The 21,122-nt window shown below is 41.3% G+C and overlaps 2 protein-coding genes across 2 annotated transcripts; one reads left to right on the top strand and one right to left on the bottom strand.

Moving 5' to 3' along the window:
- Window positions 1-1,110: 1,110 nt before the first annotated feature.
- ptges2 (prostaglandin E synthase 2) lies at window positions 1,111-8,365 on the bottom strand. The gene is made up of 7 exons (XM_085785855.1): window positions 8,021-8,365; window positions 6,634-6,822; window positions 6,060-6,115; window positions 5,634-5,786; window positions 2,993-3,193; window positions 2,261-2,378; window positions 1,111-1,312 (listed from the first exon to the last, which is right to left on the bottom strand). Exons 1-7 carry the CDS (start codon window positions 8,324-8,326, stop codon window positions 1,184-1,186), a joined length of 1,152 nt encoding a protein of 383 aa, XP_085641981.1. The 5' UTR covers window positions 8,327-8,365; the 3' UTR covers window positions 1,111-1,183.
- Window positions 8,366-9,363: 998 nt separating this feature from the next.
- Window positions 9,364-11,523, top strand: LOC146980935 (nuclear factor 7, brain-like). The gene is made up of 2 exons (XM_085785838.1): window positions 9,364-10,916; window positions 11,183-11,523. The coding sequence occupies exon 1, from the start codon at window positions 9,472-9,474 to the stop codon at window positions 10,891-10,893; it is 1,422 nt and encodes a 473-aa protein (XP_085641964.1). The 5' UTR covers window positions 9,364-9,471; the 3' UTR covers window positions 10,894-10,916; window positions 11,183-11,523.
- Window positions 11,524-21,122: the final 9,599 nt, after the last annotated feature.

Here is a 21,122-nt window from a genome sequence, read left to right as displayed (position 1 = left end):
ATCTTAAATTTGATTTGGTGAAACCTGCAGAAACCCTGTATAAATCAAGTACAACAGTAACAAACCAGTTAAAGAGATGTCAGAGGTTCATGAGATCATTTATTAAGTGTCAGAAAATAATTTACTGACATGTTTAGATGTTTTATAAACACTTAATACTGCAATGTATGATTATTTATGGATAGCAACTTAAGTACTTAATAAAACAATGATGGATAATGTTGCCTGTTGTTAAGCTTCCAAATGTTTTGTTTTATTTCCTCTTTTTCCTCCTGGTGTACATTTGTAATTAGTTGAACCACAGATTTTTATACAGTTTTAAAACACATAAAAACACAACAAACACAACCTCAGGTTTCCAGTTTTTTAAATGTATTTATTATTTTACCTTTTTACAACTATGCACATTGTGTCGCCTTCAATTACAATTAATTAAGGAATCAATTAACCTGCAGCCGACAGTTTGCATATTATTTAATACATTCAAACATTCAGCTCAGCAGCTTCTCTTTCATTTCGTTTCATTTCGTTTTAGCCCAGAAGAGAGAAAGAGCAGCTCGTTGACTGAACGATTGATCCTGCACCACTGATCTGAAATAAATACAGAGATCGCCACTGAAACAGAACAAGAGATTCTCAAAGGAGCTTCATTAAGACGAGTTTCCAAAGTAATCGTTTATAAACAGTAAATAAATGTAATTAATCTGCTGCGTCCGACACTTTTCATTGTTTTTCATCCAGTAAATTCATCCGTCTGGCTCCTCTGAGTTGGTTTTCGTGGCTCAAAACGTGCAGAAAAGCTGCAGCAGGTTTTTCATTAATGTTGTTGCAGTTCAAACTTTTCACCACTAGAGGTCAGTAAACACCGCAGACAAACGGCCGATTATTATTATTAATCGATCAATAAAAAAACACAACGATTCCTCCGCAAAGCAGCTCGGTGATTAAAGGTTCAGATTAAATATCTGATGATGATCGTTCAGACGAAACGACCGGTTTAAACCCGTGTGTGTGTGTGTGTGTGTGTGGAGCAGGAAATCCGAACCGTTTCCCAGGACTCGTCGCCTTCTGATGCTGGTCGCTCTACTTCCTGGAGGTTTCTTTTCTTTCTTTTCTTTTTCTTTTTTTCTACCATTCAGTCTGTTTTTTGAGGCCGGCGGTGCTCGGCTTGTTTCCACGGCGCTCAGTACCGTCCCTCGTGGTTCGCCGTCGCTCTCTCCATGCGTCGGTACCAGAATTTGACTTTGGTGTTCTCCATCATGTCGTCGAACGCCTGCAGGCCCTCCATCACCCTGAGGACGCCGAACACCGCCTGCACACACACACACAGAGAGAAGAAAATGTTTGTGTTGTAGAATAAAACACAGCTGGATGTACTGTATATAAAAAAAAGACAACAACATCTGTTCTGATCTGAAAACATCTGTAGAAACCGAAGAAATGCTCTGTTCTTTCAAAATAAAAGAACATGTCATCATTTTCAGCCCAAATGTTCCCAAAAAGTAAGTTCAGAGACCAAATTTTTGTTTTAATTAATTAAATTTAATTAAATAATTTTAATTTTTCTTTTTAATTTGTATAAAAACGTTTCTTGTCTCTAATCTTTCATTTTATTGTGAAATTTTCCACAATTAGAGAAGTTTAGAGGGGAAGTCAGTGTGGAGCAGCCGACAACTAACAGGCATTTGTCTCAGTAAGCGTCAATATGAGACTTATCACACGTCAACAATGTTGGAAACCACTAACTTGATATTTAACTAATTATATTTTATATGTTTATGTTCTTAAATCTGAAATGTACTGAGTAAAACTTAATAAAAGTAAAAACAGAAGCAGTGGAGTGGAAGAATATAGCAGTAGAAAATAATAATAAATAAAGTATAAGCACATCACAATAGTCCGCATCTTGACTTAGTTTAAACTTAATTTAACAGCTTACACCGACAATTAAAGGTAATGAATCTACTGCTATGACTACAGGGATTATGGCAATAGATGAATTTGCCAAAACGTTGAAATATCCCTTTAATAAAACTAAGGCGTGTGAGGTTCAGTCTGATAACCATAACTCAGGCGGTGTCACATAATAACATGTCCCTGTGAAAAACCAAACAATAGTTCCTTCTGTTACAGTCGCGACCTTTCACCTTTCAGTGGAAACACCTGTAGAATAGTAATTGTGCTTTTTCGAAATTTTAATAAAAATATCTCTTTTCATATTTTGTGAAAACGTGCGATGGAAACCGAGCTGTGTTCTCACCAGGTCGGCCAGGTTGGGATGATCTCCGCCCATGAACTTCCTCTTCTTGCCGATGGCGGCCACCCAGTCGTTGACGGCCTTGTACAGATCCTGCCGGACGTCGTCCTGCAGGTTGTGTCTGAGGGCGAGAAGAGGGAGGAACTTCATCCACTTATTTTATAAAACGTCCATTTTGTGTTTGTGTTGGAAAGATTTGGAAAATTGTATTTTTACCAAAACTACAGTTAAGTATCACTTTGATGAGAAAATCATTATTTTTTAGCTTTTTCTCTCAAAGTATTAAAATTAACATTGTCAATCTTTTCATATAACTTGGTAAATTTCACATATATAAAGTTAAAATGTCCAAAGAAACTGAAATTGAACTGAAATTTTATCTCGAGTCTCTGAAATATATTGAAACTAACAAAAAACAGCTCTTCAGTTTTACTCAAATTACATTAAGTGAAGTTGTCTGTCACTTTACATTGCTATATAATTTTCTTCCCTTTTTTCTAGTTTTATTTCTATTTAATTTTTTTTTTATCATTCCTATATCAACAATTAATTTAATATTATTTAGTCTCTACCTCATCATGTCTAGGAATGTCTCACGTTTTGTATTTTATCTGTTCCTACATTCTTTATGCTGTATTGTCGAATGATAATAAAATTATATATATATATATAAAAAAAGGGACATATGTCCTCCATCAACGTGTCCAATCAGAAAGGAACATTTCTTTAACTCACCGACTCTTCAGCCTCTTGGAGATGAGGAACATGGCCGCCGCGCCGACGTATTTGGCGAAGAAACCCTCGAACGCGCCGAACTTGCCCTCGCGCACGATGTAGTCGAAGGAGGCCAGGGACTCGCCGGTGGTCCGGTACACGTTGGGGGATATGAGGTGGACGAGCCAGTCGTCGGCCCACTGGCGCCACTTCATCTCCTCCCTGCAGACACAAGAAGACCAGCACAAAGCAGGAAGTTCATCAGCGGAGAGGATCTCAGCTTCTTGGATGGAAAAATAAACCAGAAACGCTGCTGTTACTTGTTTCAGGGTTTCACACGTTTTCACAATTAATCGCGGTATTAAACGGCACAATTAATTGATCGTAAAGATTCCTAAATACCGTCACTTTCAAAAAAAAAGATCATGTATGAACCGTGTTGGCAGATGTGGCGCCAAAGTAAAGGTAAATGCATAGACACTGGTCCATTTACCTACGTAGCATTGAATTGGTAGGAATTTAAATGCTGGAGTGTCATTTGTAATTTAAAAAAAAAGATTAAAATTAACTTAAACATTTGGTATTGATGACAATTCCCCTGGCGGATTAATAATTGGTCATATTTTCCTAAATATTTTATAATTAGTAATGTATATTTTCACTGTATTTGATTTTACACATCAATAGTGTTGTGAAATTAATTAATGCATAATCGTGATAATCGTAACACCGTGATTATTTCTCTGACAATAATCGTACCAAGAAAATCTGTAATCGTGACATCCTTATTTCACACACGTCCTGAAAAACCTCTGAAGGATTCCTGACCGGGTGCAGTTTTGTCTCGTTCGCAAACGTTTCGTTCAAAAGAACAAATTCTTTGAGTGAACGAACTAAACAGAATCTCTTCCTGACCCGATTTGTTCTTTTCCCCGTCCAGCTGAGCTCAGCAGCAGCGTGCAGCTCGACAGTGGAGCTGTGAATCACTGAATCACTCATGAATCTGGTGGCGTGGACTCTCATTGTGAGGGAACGGTGCATGTTCAGTGATGCGTTCACTGAACATACTGTCACTCACGTACCACACAGTGAACGAAAGCCCTCAGCCCCGACGTTCACTGAACGTACTGAAAGTGGTGTTGTCATGTCCCACCAAGCACTGAACGATTCAGTGGACGGATTTTTAAAAAGTGACAACGAGGAGTTTCGGAAAGCGGAAAGTGTTTTCACACTACATTTCCCATGAGCCTCCGCATGCACTGTGAAATTCTTGGACCGGCACAAGACGGACAAAAGCGAAAACATTTGCCAAGAATGTTTTCATTGATCAAGAATGAAAGTCGGAGGTTGGAAGACGATCAGATACCGTCGTAGTTCCGACCATAAACGGTGATTCGGCGGCGTTATTCTCATGACCCGCCGGGCAGCGTCCGGGAAACTGAAAGTAGGAAATACTGGGCGGCTCGTCCAGCATTTCCAGCACTAATAATAATAACAAAATAACAATAAAGACAAAATGATATATTTATCGAAAATGGAGCCATAGATTCATCCACATTAAGGTGAGACTTTTTATAACCAAATACAAACTCCTCGGGGTTTCTTTAACGAAACCTTTTAATGAACTGATTCTAGAGATTCAGTATTCTCCAAAGAACGTCCCTCGCCGCCACCACTGCTGTCACTCAGGGCTGAGGGCTCGTGTTCACTGTGTGGTGCGTTCACTGAATAAAAGCGACACAATGATACAATTGCAATTGACACGAACGCGTCGTTTACTGAACGTAGTATTGAGAGTACCGTACTTTTCTGACTATAAGCCACTACTTTTTTCCCCGCCCCGCTGTCCCAGCTCTCCTCTCTGCACTGCAACACAAACACGCTCCGTAACGCGTAATCTTTTGTTTATGACGGTTCGGACGACACAAACACACGCCGTAACATCGTATATGTTATGTAACGTTTTCCACCGCTCCATTGATTTTTCGCCGGCTTTGTTGTAAACAAATGCACATGGGTGAGAGGAGCGTAACCGGCGAGCGGACTTGCACAGTTCCCTACTGTCTTTCTGTGTAAATATCTCATGTTACAACATGAAAACCTGCAGCTTATATTCAAGTGCGGCCTATATATGTATTTTGCAGCTTTTTGCAGTGCAGCTTATACACTTTTTTAAAGGGACAACGAGGAGTTTCTATTTGGTTATAAAAAAGTCTCACGTTAATGTGGATGAATCTCCGCTACCCACACTTGTTAATGGGCCCATTTTCAATAAATATATGGTTTTGTCTCTATCGTTATTTTGTTATTATTAGTGGTGGTGGAAATGCTGGTCGAGCCGACCAGCGTTTCTTTACTTTCGGTTTCGTGGCGAGTCATGAGAATAACGCCACCGAATCGCCGTTTATGGTCGGAACTACGACGGTATGTGATCGTCTTCGAACCTCTGACTTTAATTCTTGATGAATGAAAACATGAGTCTGTCTTGCGCCAGTCAAAGAATTTCACGGTGCGCGGAGGCTCATTAATGTAGTGTGAAAACACTTCGCTTTTCCAAAACTCCTCGTTGTCCCTTTAAGAACAAATCTTTTTAATAAACTGACTCTAGTGATTCAGTACTCTCTGAAGAACTGCCGTTGTGTCCTGGACGTTGTTGACTCACTTCTGCATCCCCTTCTCTGGGTACATGGCCGCCGTCTCGTCCTCACTCAGCATCAGCCAGTACTTGTTGTTGAACTCCGTCACCTCCTTCCCGCTGTCGTTCACCGACTTCATCTCCGGGTAGCAGCGAAGGATGTCAGACATACTCTTCCCGCTGATACACACACAGCCACACGTTCAGTCAGTAACACTTTTACACAACTAATGATCATGTTTTTAATTAATCAAGTCAGTAAACTGAGAAAAGTAAAAGCTGCAGTTGTTAATTACACCACTGGATAATAATGTGTTATAATGCAACTAAACTAACAAGTTTCTTGTTCTTCCTTCACTATTACATAGCATGAAGACTGTTTAATTATAATAATAATCTCCAGAGAAACGTTCACATCTCATTAAACAACATGTAACGGAGGCTTTAACTTACTTGGTGATTAAAAATGTCCTGAGGGAGCTGATGATGACGGACGAGTCGTTCAGTTGCTGCGACACGAGAGAGAAAAATCAAAAACACATCAAGCACAAGTCACAAGTTGTGACCTGCACATTCACCACGCTATGAGATAATAACACAACGTTACCAGACAGAGTTGTTTTAGAGGGAAATTCATGCAAAACCGCTGATGCGCGTTGCCTTCAGGGACAGTTTTTCATCAAGCAGTCTCTGCATTTCCCTCTAAAACAACTCTGTCTGGTAACGTTGTGTTATTATCTCATAGCGTGGTGAATGTGCAGGTCACAACTTGTCCACCAGAGCGTTGTGGAGTTGTTGGGTTGTGTATTTGATGAGTTTGATGAGGAAAACCAAGAAATCCCATAATGAGCCTCCGTAGCGTAGCTCTGAGCAGTTCACGGCTCTGCTCCGCCGTTCTAAAAATAGCTTGCACCGACAATTAAAGGTAACAAACCTACTGCTATGACTATAGGGATTATGGCAATGGGCCAATTTGCCAAAATGTTGAACTATCCCTTTAAAAAGGCCAAATATATATTGAGTTTACCACGTCCTCGTCCACCATCAGGATGGGAACCTTCCTGTACGTCGACCACTTGAGCTCCTTCCTCATCACCGGGTTCACCTCCACGATCTCGTACGGCAGCCCGTAGAAGTCCAGGAAGGCGCGCACCTTGCTGCAGAACGGGCACGTCTTGTACTGGTACAGGGTCATCTTCGGACCGCCGCCCGGAGCCTGGCACCAGGACCAGGACCAGGACCAGGACCAGGACCAGGACCAGGAAGTGACGAGGTGCAGAGCAAAGAAACAAGAGCAGATGAGATTAGACGGATGAAGAATCGTGTAGAAAATGGGGGTTTGGAAGGAAGTACAGCTTTATGTGTCCCCAGACTGGTCCCTCACTTTACTGTGTCCCTAGAAACACTTCCTGTTGTGTTTGGAGTTTTTATCAATGTGTAATGAAGAGGCTGGTTAAAGCTGTTGACTTGACTCTTCTTATTTGTCGGTTTAAACTTTTAAAACGGATAGTTCAACATTTTGGCAAATTGGCCCATTGCCATAATCCCTATAGTCACAGCAGTAGGTTTGTTTCCTTTAATTGTCGGTGCAAGCTATTTTTAGAACAGCGGAGCAGAGCCGTGAGCTGCTCAGAGCTACGCTACGGAGGCTAATGGGGATTTCTTGGTTTCCCTCATCAAACTCATCAAATACACAATCCAACAACTCCACAACGCTCTGGTGGACAAGTTGTGACCTGCACATTCACCACGCTATGAGATAATAACACAACGTTACCAGACAGAGTTGTTTTAGAGGGAAATACAGAGACTGCTTGATGAAAAACTGTCCCTGAAGGCAACGCGCATCAGCGGTTTTGCATGAATTTCCCTCTAAAACAACTCTGTCTGGTAACGTTGTGTTATTATCTCATAGCGTGGTGAATGTGCAGGTCACAACTTGTCCACCAGAGTTGTTGGATTGTGTATTTGATGAGTTTGATGAGGGAAACCAAGAAATACCATTAGCCTCCATAGCGTACAGCTCGTGGCTCTGCTCCGCCGTTCTAAAAATAGCTTGCACCGACAATTAAAGGTAACAAACCCACTGCTATGACTATAGCGATTATGGCAATGGGCCAATTTGCCAAAATGTTGAACTATCCCTTTAAATCTATAACCTTTCATTTTAAGGTTGAAAGTTTAATGGGTTAGGTTGTTAATATGAAAGACAGTGTCTCTGTCTGTTCTTCTCTATAAAACACCTGGACAACAGCTGGATGAGCAAACTGGATCCATTCATTCACATTGGAGACTTTGTTATCTGATGCCTTCACGGACCCTCGTAACTGTTAACGCTGTGACTTTGATCACGGCTGTCTGATGTTATATGTCCTGATGACTGAGGTGACGTGAGGCGGCTGGAGGGGACTCACCTTGCTGGTCTCCTCCTGGGCCAGGTGCTGCTGCTGCTGCAGGGACAGCTTCACGGTCTGGTACAGCCCCAGACCTCCGCCGAGCAGGAAGGCGCAGCCCAGCGCCCTGCCTCCTGGCCGCAGGGAGGGCAGCAGCAGCCGGGCCCGGGCCCCGGGGCCGCCGGGACCGGTACCGAGTCCTCTCCTGGTCCCGTGTGCGCCCACATCCCCCAGCAGGTTGGACACGGAGCCCGGCCGGCGGGCGGCGGGAGACCCCAGCAGAGACCAGCCGACCTTACCCAGTGCTCTGGCGCAGGCGGCTGCCATGTTGGCTTTACATAAAGTCCCACAATGCACCGCGAAGGAGACGAAACAACGGAGAGTGTTTCCAGAGTTGATTCTATCAGGCTGTGACTGTGACGCCCCCCAGAGGGCTGTGGATGTATTATAATCTCTATGATTATAATATAATAAACATCTCACAAACAGGATGAAAATGTGTGTTTTGTGTAGTGTTGTAGTCAAGACCACCAAATCCTAGACTCAAGACCAAACCAATGGAGACCAAAACCATTATTAAGTGCCAGTAGCCTACTCATAATAATCTTATGGCTTGGTATTTAGGCTACATTATTCCTAAAAGAAAAGATCATTTTATATAAAATCTTGAAACAAAGTTAGGTTTGAAACAGCACAGAACCTGCTGAAGTCTCCTCCCACTGTTGACACCACCAAGTTTTTCAAATGGTACAAGCAGTTTTAATTATCTTAGTCCAGCTTGACCGAGACCAAGACAAGACCAAGAGCTTGAAAATGTCGTCTCAAGACTGGAGTAGCCTTCCACAACTCTAGTTTCCAGAAATTATTTCTTTGTTGAATCAATGCTTCTTGACAATAAATCTAAAATCGACTGAAAGCCTGTTTATTTCCCCTTTAAACTGTACCACATTTGTAAGGAACATGTAGGCTATTTGTGGGATGAGCAACAGAGCTGAGGATGTGGGTTCATACACAAATCATGAATTAAAGATTAACCTCCACCTGCTGATGACAACACAACATGATAGTTTGGTAAGGTGATATGACAGGTGATGGTGGTTTATCATTAAGGTGAATTATGACCTTGTCGGTCAGAGTTCAGATGCCATTACAGGGTGAGATCTCTACTGGAAAACACACGTTTAAGGACTGTACGAGGAAAGTTGAGGACTCAGGAACTGGAACAAGTAAAATGTTCAACTCCAGTTGATGTGCTCATAGCTCCACCTGCTGGTGACAACACAACATGACAATGTACAGAGTGATAATCATTAACTCAGTTGAATGAAAACGAAAGTAAATTTGACATTCTCGGTCAGAGCTCAGACGCCATTACAGGGTGAGGTCTCTACGGGAAAAGACACGTTTAAGGACTGTAAGAGGAAAGTTAAGGACTCAGTAACTCGGTGAGTTTTGCTGTAGATGTGAATGAAATGGCTGAGAAAGCTGCTCTGTTGGAAAGTTACCTGAGTTGCCACATATGTTCAGAGACATTCGGAGATCCTGTGTCTCTGAGCTGCAACCACAGCTTCTGTTCAAGCTGCCTGCAGAAATTCTGGAAACAAGCTAAAAACAAAAACTGTCCCACTTGTAAAAGGAAATCTTCAAAGGATGATCTAGGGGTGAATTTTGCTTTGAAGGATCTGGCTGATTCCTTTGCTGGGAGACAGAAATCTGGATCAGAGGCTGAAAAACAACATGAAAAACCAATGGTGGTTTGTAGTAAACATGGAGACGAAACTAAATTGTTCTGTAAAGATGAAGAAAGAGCTTTTTGTCCTGTCTGTGAGTTTTCTCTCCACCAGAGTCACAAGGTGGTTCCTGTAGAAGAAGCAGTCAGTGACCTGAAGGAGCAGCTGGAATCTGACTTAAAGTCTCTGCAGGACAAGAAGAACAAATACAAACAAGTGGAGAAAACACACAATGAAATGATTAAACACTGCAAGAAGCAGCTGTTGTCCACAGAGAGGAAGATCAGAGCAGAGTTCAACAAGCTCCACCAGCTCCTGAGAGAGGAAGAGGAGTCCAGACTGGCAGCTCTGAGGGAGGAAGAGGAGCAGAAGGGGAAGACTATGAGCAGAGAGATGAAGATGATTGAGGAGCAGATCTCCTCTCTGTCAGACAGTATCTGTGCTGTTGAAGAAGAGCTGCAGAAACACAAGGTGGCGTTCCTCAGCAGTTATAAAGCCACTCAGACCAGAGCCAGAGCCCAGTGCTCACTGTCAGATCCACAGCTGCTCTCAGGAGCTCTGATAGATGAGGCCAAACACCTGGGCAACCTGTCCTTCAGAGTCTGGGAGAAGATCAAGGAGAAGGTCCACTTCACTCCTGTCATCCTGGACCCAAACACTGCACATCGCATCCTCCATCTGTCTGATGATCTGACCAGTGCGAGACGCGGAGGCACAAAGCAGCTTCCTGACAATCCAGAGAGACACACTCAGTATGCCGTTGTTCTGGGCTCTGAGGGCTTCAGCTCAGGGAAACACAGCTGGGAGGTGGAGGTGGGAGATCATCCTGACTGGAATGTGGGTTTGGTTAAAGAGTCAGTTGACAGGAAGGGAGAACGATACGCTTCACCTGAATATGGAGTCTGGTGTTTATGGCATGATGATGGCAAATACCTTGATGTTGATGGTAAGACTGTGACAGTGGAGAAGAGTCTCCAGAGGATCAGAGTCCAGCTGGACTATGACAGGGGGCAGGTGTCCTTCTACGACCCTGAAGACATGACTCACATCTGCACTCACAGAGACACTTTCACTGAGAAACTCTTCCCATATTTTCATGTTGGAAAGTCTGGTGACGCTAAAACCTCTGATATCAAAGTCTGTCCCTCTGAGATCAGTCTGTGATGTTCAGGGACGTTAGTTTTTCTCTCATGATGGTTTGAGGTTCATTAAACTCTAATGACTCTGTCGTTTAGTCTTTAAAACACATTTGATTAATATCTCATTAGACTGATCAACATCACTGTACTACCTGTAAGAAACACTGTTCTTGAAGTTGTTTGACTTTTTTCTTTCATCAAATATTTTTCAATAAGACTTTGTGTTTTCTTTTTCATCTTCATTTGGTGTTTCCATGGAGACTATACCCAAACTTGTTTCTACATCATTTAGTCATAACTTTGTGTTTCTTTACCAGCTTTTAGAAAACAGGTTGAGTTTGTAGGTTGTGTCACTTTTTAAAATCAAGATTAATATCTGAGAAAATGTGAAAACAAAATGCTGAAACTGTTTCACATCATCAGGAGAAAAACTTGTATCTTGCATTTTGTTTAGAGTTAAACAACTATGTTATATAATTTCTTACATATCACAGTTTCCTGTACATATTTTTTCTACCCAATCCTCTATCATCATTATTATTTCTGTTATGATCAAATATCCTGGTTAAAGTTAATTTAGTTTTAGTATTTTGATCCATTGATTAATACTTCGATTATTTCATGAATTTCTGGTCTGTTGTTTTACAGTCTGGAAACAGATGGTGTGATATAGTACAACTTTTTTATTTTTTTTATTTACAATGTTCACAATGCAAAGTAAATGTCCATTAAATGTCATTCAGTAATTATTCTTTATCATTATTGTTTCCGTTTCATCCATAATCTTTGTCCTCCTTGTATTTTGTCTTCATGTTGTGTTTTTTTTTTTTATGATGAGCAAATACTCACTTTTATGAATTTGGGATCTGTTGTTTTCTACTCTGGAAACAGATGGGGTACAGTCTTATTTTAATATTACCCTCTGATTTTCTTTTATTTGCAATGTTAACAATGAAATAAACTGTCAGACATGTTGGATCTTCTCTGTTTTTTGCTTCATCATTGTGAATCTCCTGCCTTGTGTTTTTCTACATGTTATATTCAAATATAATGAAAAAGTTAAGTAAAAACTGCTACAGATAAACAAACTGAACATGTTTCCTGCTACAGTGAAAGAAAATAAAAACATGGTTCAGTGCAGGCTGTTAAAATGTTCACACCTTAACTACCACAAACCTCTTATTTGTGTCATGTGTTGCTGAATTGAGGAGTAAACATGACCGGTTTTGTCTTGAAAACAACTGGAAACCAAGTTGTGTATCAAGTAAAATGTTCAACTCTAGTTGACGTGTTCATAGCTCCACCTGCTGGTGACAACACAACATGACAGTGTACAGGTGTTAACCATAAACTCAGCTTTACAGGCAAACCTGCATCTTTTTGATCCTTTAATTATTGGGCTACTTTGATTATTTCATGTATTTCCGATCAGTTGTTTCACAGTCATTCAGTAATTATTCTTTATCATTATTGTTTCCGTTTCAATACGATGTGAATCCTTGTAGTTTCTTTCCATGTTGTGTTTTCTTTTGCAATGATCAATACTCAGGTCAAAATATGAGTTACTTCTGTCATTAAACTCTTCAAGCTGTGCTGCAGTGCAAATTTCTGCTGCAAATTACTTCTATATAAAATTTATGTCTTTCAAAATGAGCAAAATTACAGTGTCCAGCTCATCACACAGTTTAGTAAATCAGTAAAGTCCTGATATATCACCGCTGATCCACCCACACAGGTGCCTTCTTCCTCTTCTACTTCTTTTTTTTTCTTTTTACAACAGTCGTGCAATAAATCAAGTTTATAATGTTGAGTTAATGTTGAAGCTGTTTTGTAGAGTTTCAGCACTGAGGCTGCAGGTCATTGTGCTGTCAGACTGTGTTGTTACTAGACAATATTTCTGATTGATCTATAACTCATATTGATGATGTTGGTTAAATGACATGTAAAGCCTAAACAAGATGTTTAACTATCTTCATAAGGTTCTCTGTACAATCACGTTTCAGTTTTGAGCCACTCATTAGAAACATATAATAAATTAACACAAGAAGAAGAAGAAGATCTTGGCTTTTAATTAAATTGGATCTTTTTATTCTTCAATCTATTGAGCTGTTTTCACCGGTAAGTCATTTTGTGTTAAATTTCTAAATAGTTTTCTCCAGATTTGTTACGAGTTTTTATTTACTTCTACTAGTGATAACCTCCCTTTTTATTACAACAACTTGAAACATTTCTTTCGCAACTCTGCTCAGACAGCTTTGGGGGGAGCTATTGATAAATTTAAAAAGAAATCCAAATTTGTTCCCACTGAGGCACCTAACCCCACATTAGCTACTTTTAGCAGAGTTGTTGAAAAAGATATAGAAGCACTGGTTAAATCCCAGCAGAGTCCAAAGAAATACAATGTCAGTATACTTGAAAGGAAAGCCTTACAAGAACTGCAGTCTAATCCTAAAATTATTATTAAGCAAGCTGATAAGGGGGGTTCCATAGTTGTAATGAACACTACTGATTATGTTAAAGAAGCTATGAGGCAATTGAGTAACACCACCTTTTATCAGATGTTGTCCAGCAATCCCACTGAAAGAATTGCAAATGAAAGAAATGTCATTTTAGATCATGCTCTTGCCAACAAATGGATTACTGAGAAACAGTTTGATTTTTTGAAAAATGATTTCCCCACTATTCCAGTATTGTATCTTCTTCCTAAGATTCACAAGTCTTTAACCGACCCACCGGGTAGACCTATTGTCTCCAGCAATGAGTCTCTTTTAGAACCTCTAAGCCAGTTTGTCGATTTTTATATAAGAGACATTGTAAAAACACTTCCCTCTTATGTTGCAGACACCGGTGACGTCCTGAGACACCTGAAGAACATTATTTTATCCAAAAATGCTTTTCTTGTCAGCTTTGATGTTGAAAGTTTATACACTAACATCCCCCACGAGGGCGGGGTAGAAGCTGTGCATCATTATCTTAGAGATGTCGAACATGCTCCTGTAGATTTGCTTATGAAACTTACCAAATTTATATTGGAATCGAATTATTTCATGTTCGACAATAAATTTTATTTACAGACCCATGGCACTTCCATGGGCTCTCCTTTTGCGCCCAATTATGCAAACCTCTACATGGGCCTATGGGAAGAAAAATATATTTTTAACCTAAATAATCCATTTAAAGATCATGTCATATTTTTTAAGAGATACATTGATGATATTTTGTGTGTATTCACAGGTCCAGAGGAATTATTAATCCAATTCAGGGACTATCTTAATAACACGTACTCTTCCCTGAAGTTTACTATGGAGTACCACACAGGCCAGATACACTTTTTAGATTTGCTGATCTCTGTGAATGAAGAAAGAACACTGGATACTACTATATTCCGTAAGGAAACCGATAGGAACACTGTTTTACATGCCCAAAGCCATCATCCTAAATCACTTAAAGATAATATTCCTTATGGGCAGTTCCTTAGGTTGAGGAGGATATGCAACAAAGAAACAGTTTTTGACTCTGAAGCCCAACTGATGACCGACAGGTTCATTCAGAGGGGCTACAGAAGAGAAACTGTCGAGAAAGCACTTAACAGGGCTAAAGATAAGAACAGAGAGAGTTTGTTAACACCTAGGCCACATGAATTAAAAGAAAACTCTGTCACATTTGTATCCGAATATAGCCATGCTTCTCATGCAGTAAAAAACATTATTCAAAAACACTGGAGCATGCTAAGTAGTGACCCTAGCCTTGGGGCTCTTGCTAAATGTAACCCCAAATTTTATTTCAGAAGAGGAAGAAATGTCGGGGACACTGTTGTTTCCTCCTTTTATAGGGAACCTAAGCCTGCTGGCAATTGGTTAGCCCAAGAGATTTATGGTAATTATAGATGTGGAAGATGTATACATTGTGCCCATACGCATGACACCAAAGTATTCAGTCACCCGCAGACGGGTGAAAAGTACAAAATTAGAGAATTCATAAATTGTATGTCAACACATGTAGTATATATGTTAAAATGTCCATGTGGTATGATTTATGTAGGACAAACTAAGCGCAACCTCAAACTGAGGATAGCAGAGCACAAAGCTGCCATTAGAAACGGGAATATGGATTATGCTATCGCGAGGCACTATAGAGACAGAAATCATGGGTCCGCTGCTTCTCTTAGATTTGTTGGGATAGAAAGGGTGTTGCCCAATCCAAGGGGAGGTAATCCAGTCAGAAAGCTTCTCCAGAGGGAAGCATACTGGATTCATACTCTCAACTCGCTAGAACCCCATGGTTTAAATGAATCTTCAGGACTAAGCTCCTATCTATAATTACTAATGTAGTTTGTTTTATGTCTCTTGATGAATTTTTGATGTTGTCCCTTACTCTAGAATCTTTGCCTACCTTCTTTTCACATAGGTAGTATATTCAAGAGACCGCTTCTCCCCCCTTTTTTCCTTCATTGGAAATAGTTGAGTATTTCAGTTCATATGTATATTGAATGTCATTATTATGTATATTTAATATCATTGTGATGTCTTGAGATGGGAATTATATTCATGCAGTTGTTTATTGACTTGTTTATTGACTTGTATAGGTCCTTATATTTGTTGTTTCTTGTATGTTTTTTGTATGCTACTGCAAGTGGTGCATTTGTGTCGGTAGCTCATGATTTGTTTGTTATGCTTTCAGATGAGCCACCAAGTGAGGAGTAAGAGCAGCATTTCCCCTTCCCTCACAGGGGTTTTCTTAGGAAGTATGTCTTTCCTCAGATTTATTTTGTATAATTTAGACATGTGTGTATTGTATATTGGCATTTGTAGCAGCATTTGTTCTTATTTGTCAGGAGTTGAGATGTAACGAGTTGAAGGCAGGCCAGCCCATGGCAAGCTGTGGCTGATCCCACTGATTGCCGGGGGAGCCTACAAAGGAGCAGTGTCAGTGCCTGACCCACAAGCCTGATGAAGCCCACGGGGCGAAACGCGTTGCTGCGGTTTTAACAAATAAATTTATTGAATGTACCCCATTGAGTGCGGTGGAACCTTCTTTTCTTTTTTCATGGTTTTTGTTCCTGACACCACCTGCACCATTGTGGAGTTTTATCTGAGTTGTGCAGGGGCAATCTCTTCTCATGTCTGGTTTAGTGTTTCATTATTTTTCATCTTTGATCTTCAGTTTCCAGTAAGTCCTTAATGTACATTTAAGAGATTCATGACTGCAATAACAAATAGTTGGTGATTGAATGACTGATTGATACCAACACTTGTGTGATAAACTGTATCATCCTGTTGTCTTATGGGAATTTATTGTTTTCCATTGGATCCCTGACCTTTATCTGGCTGATGACCTTTGATACCTCAGAAATCAGCTTCACCTCTTTGGTCCAGACTGAAACATCTCTTCTTCTTACTGAAGATCAGATACCTGAAAAACAAATGACATTTCCCATCAGCCTCAGCTTCATTACTGTGTTTAGAGCGAGTGAACATCTTAGCATGCTAACACACTAAACTAAATATTCTTGTGCACCTTACTATTTGTTATATTTATATTTTCTGTCCTTAACCTTAACTAAGTCAGTGTAGTCTTAGTTTTTTGTTGTTGTGAGTGTGTCAGTCGGGCTGTTACAATGTTCACACTTAAACGAACCTACCACAAACCTTCTTTATGCAGCCTGAGCAACTCTGTTGTTAAATAAAGGTAAATTTGATTTCAGCCATTTCCCACATAGTTACCGTTGTCAGGCTCTTGAAGCCCCTCCCCCAAACAGCCACTGTCCAATCCTACGTTAGCAACCGTTACTATGCACAAGAGTTCTGAGTTCAAGAGTTAATACATCCATGGTTCTGTCAAAATTCAGCAGAAAGCTGAGGCGGCACGGGAACAGGACTTGCAAGTCCGACAGATAATATCCAAGAAGTTTAGAGGGTGGTGTTGAATTTTTCTCTCCATCCCCAAGCCCAAATAGATAAGAAGAAGAAGGAGAAGAAGATGATGATGAAGAAGAAAACAAAAACACCTACGTTTGTCGAAGGTAAGATCATGCTAACTAACTAAAGTAACTAACTGTTAGTAACAACGTTAGCAAACAAAGACGTAGACAAGTAGACTTCTGTTAAAACTTGAGTCACTGTGTAGTATTTGAGCAAAAATAAATATGAGTAACATGAAATACCAGATGGAGACATGTTCTGACATATAACGTTACTGATATCTTTTAGCATTTTGTGAACGGACTTCATTCATTTGTAAACGGAGTTAACGGACGCCTACAACCGAGTTCTCCAAACCTGTGGCTGCTCTGTCTGTCTCAAGGAGGGATCATCATGGGAGCGGCAGAAAACCTCCAGCAAAAAGGTTGGTGTTCAAATCAGTGCTTCATCGATTAGGTAAATCAAAATGCCCGTGTTAAACTTTTAAAATTACAAAAATTGTCATTCATAGCAACAGAAACCAAGGGGGGCGGCAGGGCTTATCGTAGGGTCCTCTGTCTACTTTTTATTTTCCTCGATCCTCTCGTCAGCTCCAAACACACCCGTCTGCACCTCAGTGTGGTTTCCCTCTCAACTCGTGTGAAAGAATAACAACAGTCTCTCAGGAGTCCAGTAATTTTAAACCAAAAAATGGGTCAATGTTGAACAACAAATTGCAACAGAAGCAAACTCAACTGATTTTGTATCCTCAACATGTCCTGTGTAAAGGGGGAAAAAGCCCCGAAGAATCCCAATTCCAATTTTCATGCTGGTACCACCACAGCACCTTTATGTGCCATCAAAACGGTGGAATTTATGCAAATTTGCTCATGTCAACAAAGAATTTCAAAAAAACTTGTAATACATTTTTTGTTTGTCTTAATGTAAGTAATCAACTCATTAATTTTCATGGAGATATCTAAAGGTTAAAAATGTTACCCTATTCACGTGAGAAAAATAATTAGATAGATATACTTTATTGATCCCAAGCTGGGAAATTACAGTGCAGCAGCAGCAGCAGCAGCAGCAGCAGCAGCAGCAGCATTACACAGACACACAGTGATGATAACAACACAGTATAAGAATATAAAGAACAAACTATAATAAAATAGCAAAATATAAAGAACAAACCATACATAATAAAATAGCAAAATAGCAATAGCAAATTTAAAAAAAAAAAAAAAGTAATATATATATAGGCTATATTTGGGTCTTTTTCGAAACTTTCACCTAATGGGATTCTTCAGGGCTTTTTCTTTTCCCTCACTCAGGACAGGGTACAAAATAAGTTTGCTTCTCTTACAATTTGTTCAACCTTTTTTCATAAAATGACTGGACTACAGCAGGGATCAGCGGGCGCTGTTGCCGCCGGTGTATTTAAAAAAAAAATACTGGGTTTGATTGACGTGTCGGACTTTGCGCTCGTGAGTCTTCCAGTGACGACACTATGTGGGAAAGCATAAAGAAGAAGAAGAAGAAGAAGAAGAAGAAGACATATAAACATGTTTGCATCCAAGAAAGGCTGTCAACTTGAACATATTTTCAAATAAGGTAGGACCCATCTTATAAACTTTTTTTAAAAGACAGTAAGGATTCAGTCTGGCCTCTGTAACGGTAGTTGTTCTGATGTTGTTAATTGTTTTATTCAGGGTATATTTTTCATGAAGTGTTGCTAAGTGACTATGGTAGCCTAAACACCTGCAGAAGGCTGGCTGTTAGTTGGAGCAGAACTGAGTTGCTTCCCCCTGAGTATTGCTTCCCCCATTTGGACGTGTAGCTTCATGACAGGGTTCAGATCCATCATGCATATCATAACATGTGTGTGTGTGTGTTAGTCCATGAGCCAGACCACCAATCGCAATCGAAAGGGTGGGCAAATTCTTGTTGCTATTTTATTATTCCTATATATGTCCAGATTATTAATTGGTATGATAACCTTCGCACAAGAGTAGCTTAACAATATTTATCATGCATTCACTATTTTGACCATAAAAATGCCATATACACCAATTATGGCCATTCTCCAATGTTGCACATTTCATAATTTGTGTGCCACTACTGATGATTTAGAGCGCCTTTGCAGTTGCAGAAAGGCCCTGCAGATAATATTTGTTTTCACCACTAGTTGGCGCTAATTCCACTGGGTGCATGAGGGAGCGAGGGGGAAAATCGGCTTTAATACTGCTGTTAGCAGGAAGTAGCAGAGGACTTTTGTGAAATCATATTATACAGGGAACATTTTTAATGGTTTATATACACATCCAAGGTTAAGAAGGCTAAGATGTAGTGAGTAAAGATGACATTAACATTATAGCATGTTACATCCATAGGTTTAGGGTTATTTAGGGGGAACTGGGGCATTGTTCATTAGGCTGACTGCAGAGAGGAAGAAACTGTTCTTGTGGCGTGAGGTCCTGGTCCGGATGGACCGGAGCCTTTTGCCAGAGGGGAGGGGCTTGAAGAGTTTGTGTCCAGGGTAAGAGGGGTCAGCAGCTATTCTGGCTCTGGTCCTGGAGATGTACAGTTCTTGAAGAGATGGGAGGCTGCAGCCGATCACCCTCTGGGCAGAGTGAATGACACGCTGCAGTTTGGCCTTGTCTCTGGCCGTAGCTGCAGCATACCAGACTGACATGGAGGATGTGAGGATGGATTCAGTGGTGGCAGTGTAGAAGTTCACCAGCATCTTCACAGGGAGGTGGAATTTCTTCAGCTGCAGCAGGAAGTATAGCCTATCCTCTGCTGAGGCTTCTTGGTGAGGGAGCTGATGTTCTGCTCCCATTGGAGCTCCTGGGAGATGGTGGTGCCCAGGAAGAAGAAGGACTCAACCAGGGTCGCTGTAGAGTCACAGAGGATGACAGGGGGGAGAGCAGCTTGGTCCTTTCTGAAGTCCACTATCATCTCCACTGTCTTCAGAGCGTTCAGCTCCAGGTTGTTCATGTTGCACCATGACACCAGAGGGTCCGTCTCGCTGCTGTAGGCCGACACGTCCCCATCAGAGATGAGGCAGATGAGGGTGGTGTCAGCAAATTTCAGGAGCTTGACAGACTGGTGTCCAGATGTGCAACTGATGGTGTACAGGGAGAACAGCAGAGGAGAAAGGCCGCAACCTTGGGGGGATCCAGTGCTGATGGTCCGGGTGTCAGAGACATGCTTCCCCAGCCTCACGAACTACCGTCTGTCAGTCAGGAAGTCCGTAATCCACCTGCACATGGAGTCAGGCACATTAAGCTGGGAGAGCTTGTCACGGAGCAGAGCTGGGATGATCGTATTGAAGGCAGAGCTGAAGTCCACAAACAGTATCCTGGCGTAGGATCCAGTCCAGGTGCTAGTGGAGGGCCATGTTTACAGCATCATCTACAGATCTGTTGGCTCTGTAGGTGAACTGTAATGTCCTTAAGGTGGGTCAAGACGAGGCACTCAAAAGTCTTCATGACCACAGAAGTCAGAGCAACAGGTCTGTAGTCATTAAGGCCTGTGATCCTTGTCTTTTTGGGAACTGGAACAATGGCTGAGGCCTTGAAGCAAGCTGGCACATGACAGTTCTCCAGTGAGGTGTTAAAAATGTGTGTGAACACCGGAGACAGCTGATTGGCTCAGTGCTTCAGGGTGGAGGGGGAGACTTATACCCCTTTCCCACTGGCCAAAAAACCCGTTTAAACCCACAAACGCACCGACCCGCGTCAACCCGGGACGTCTGTCTGACTACCCATTTCTCCGACCATACATTTCTTTATTTTTGAGTCCATTAGTCCGACCTCCCATTTCTCCGACTTAAGTAGCCCTAACCCTCAACCTTACCCTAAACCTAACCTTAACACTGTAGAATGGGTAGTCGGAGAAATGAGCTGTCGGACTTTTCAATCGGACTGATGTATGCCCCCCCGTCGACCCGCGTCAAATGACTCGGCAAGCGACGCGGGTTAAAATCGCCTTCAATCGGCTCGGCTCTGATCGGCTTGCAGTGGGAACACCAGACCCGGCTCAACCCGCTAATTTATGTGATGACATTGGGCGTTACGTGATGCCACATCATCGTACCAGTCGCGTCTCACGTAGGCTACCAAAACAAAGCTCTGCTTGCATTCAAGACTGGGATTTAAAGATCAAAGAACACTGACCAAAAAAGATTGGAAAAAAAAGAAGCGACAGTCTGTTTAACTGACATGTTGTGCCGCGGACGTCCATCATAAGGCGGCCGCGGCAGACTCGCTGTCCTCCGTGGCGGGCGGCTGGGGCATGACACGGTGTTTCTCGCACTGCGAATGAAAGCGGGGCGACTGGTTTATGCGGGGGT

This window comes from Trachurus japonicus, chromosome 9, assembly GCF_045865225.1.
Source record: "Trachurus japonicus isolate A0001 chromosome 9, Traja_1.0".
Taxonomy (NCBI): domain Eukaryota; kingdom Metazoa; phylum Chordata; class Actinopteri; order Carangiformes; family Carangidae; genus Trachurus; species Trachurus japonicus.
This window is presented reverse-complemented; position numbering and strand designations above follow the sequence as displayed.

What these genes read in the sequence shown, in the direction of transcription:
- ptges2 (XM_085785855.1), bottom strand. Translation starts at nt 8,326, where the DNA reads ATGGCAGCCGCCTGCGCCAGAGCACTGGGTAAGGTCGGCTGGTCTCTG. An exon ending in TGATGGTGGACGAGGACGTG is followed by an intron (nt 6,116 to 6,633) that starts GTAAACTCAATA and finishes CTCGTGTCGCAG; the next exon opens with CAACTGAACGACTCGTCCGT. An exon ending in TCCAAGAGGCTGAAGAGTCG is followed by an intron (nt 2,379 to 2,992) that starts GTGAGTTAAAGA and finishes TCTCGCCCTCAG; the next exon opens with ACACAACCTGCAGGACGACG.
- LOC146980935 (XM_085785838.1), top strand. Translation starts at nt 9,472, where the DNA reads ATGGCTGAGAAAGCTGCTCTGTTGGAAAGTTACCTGAGTTGCCACATA.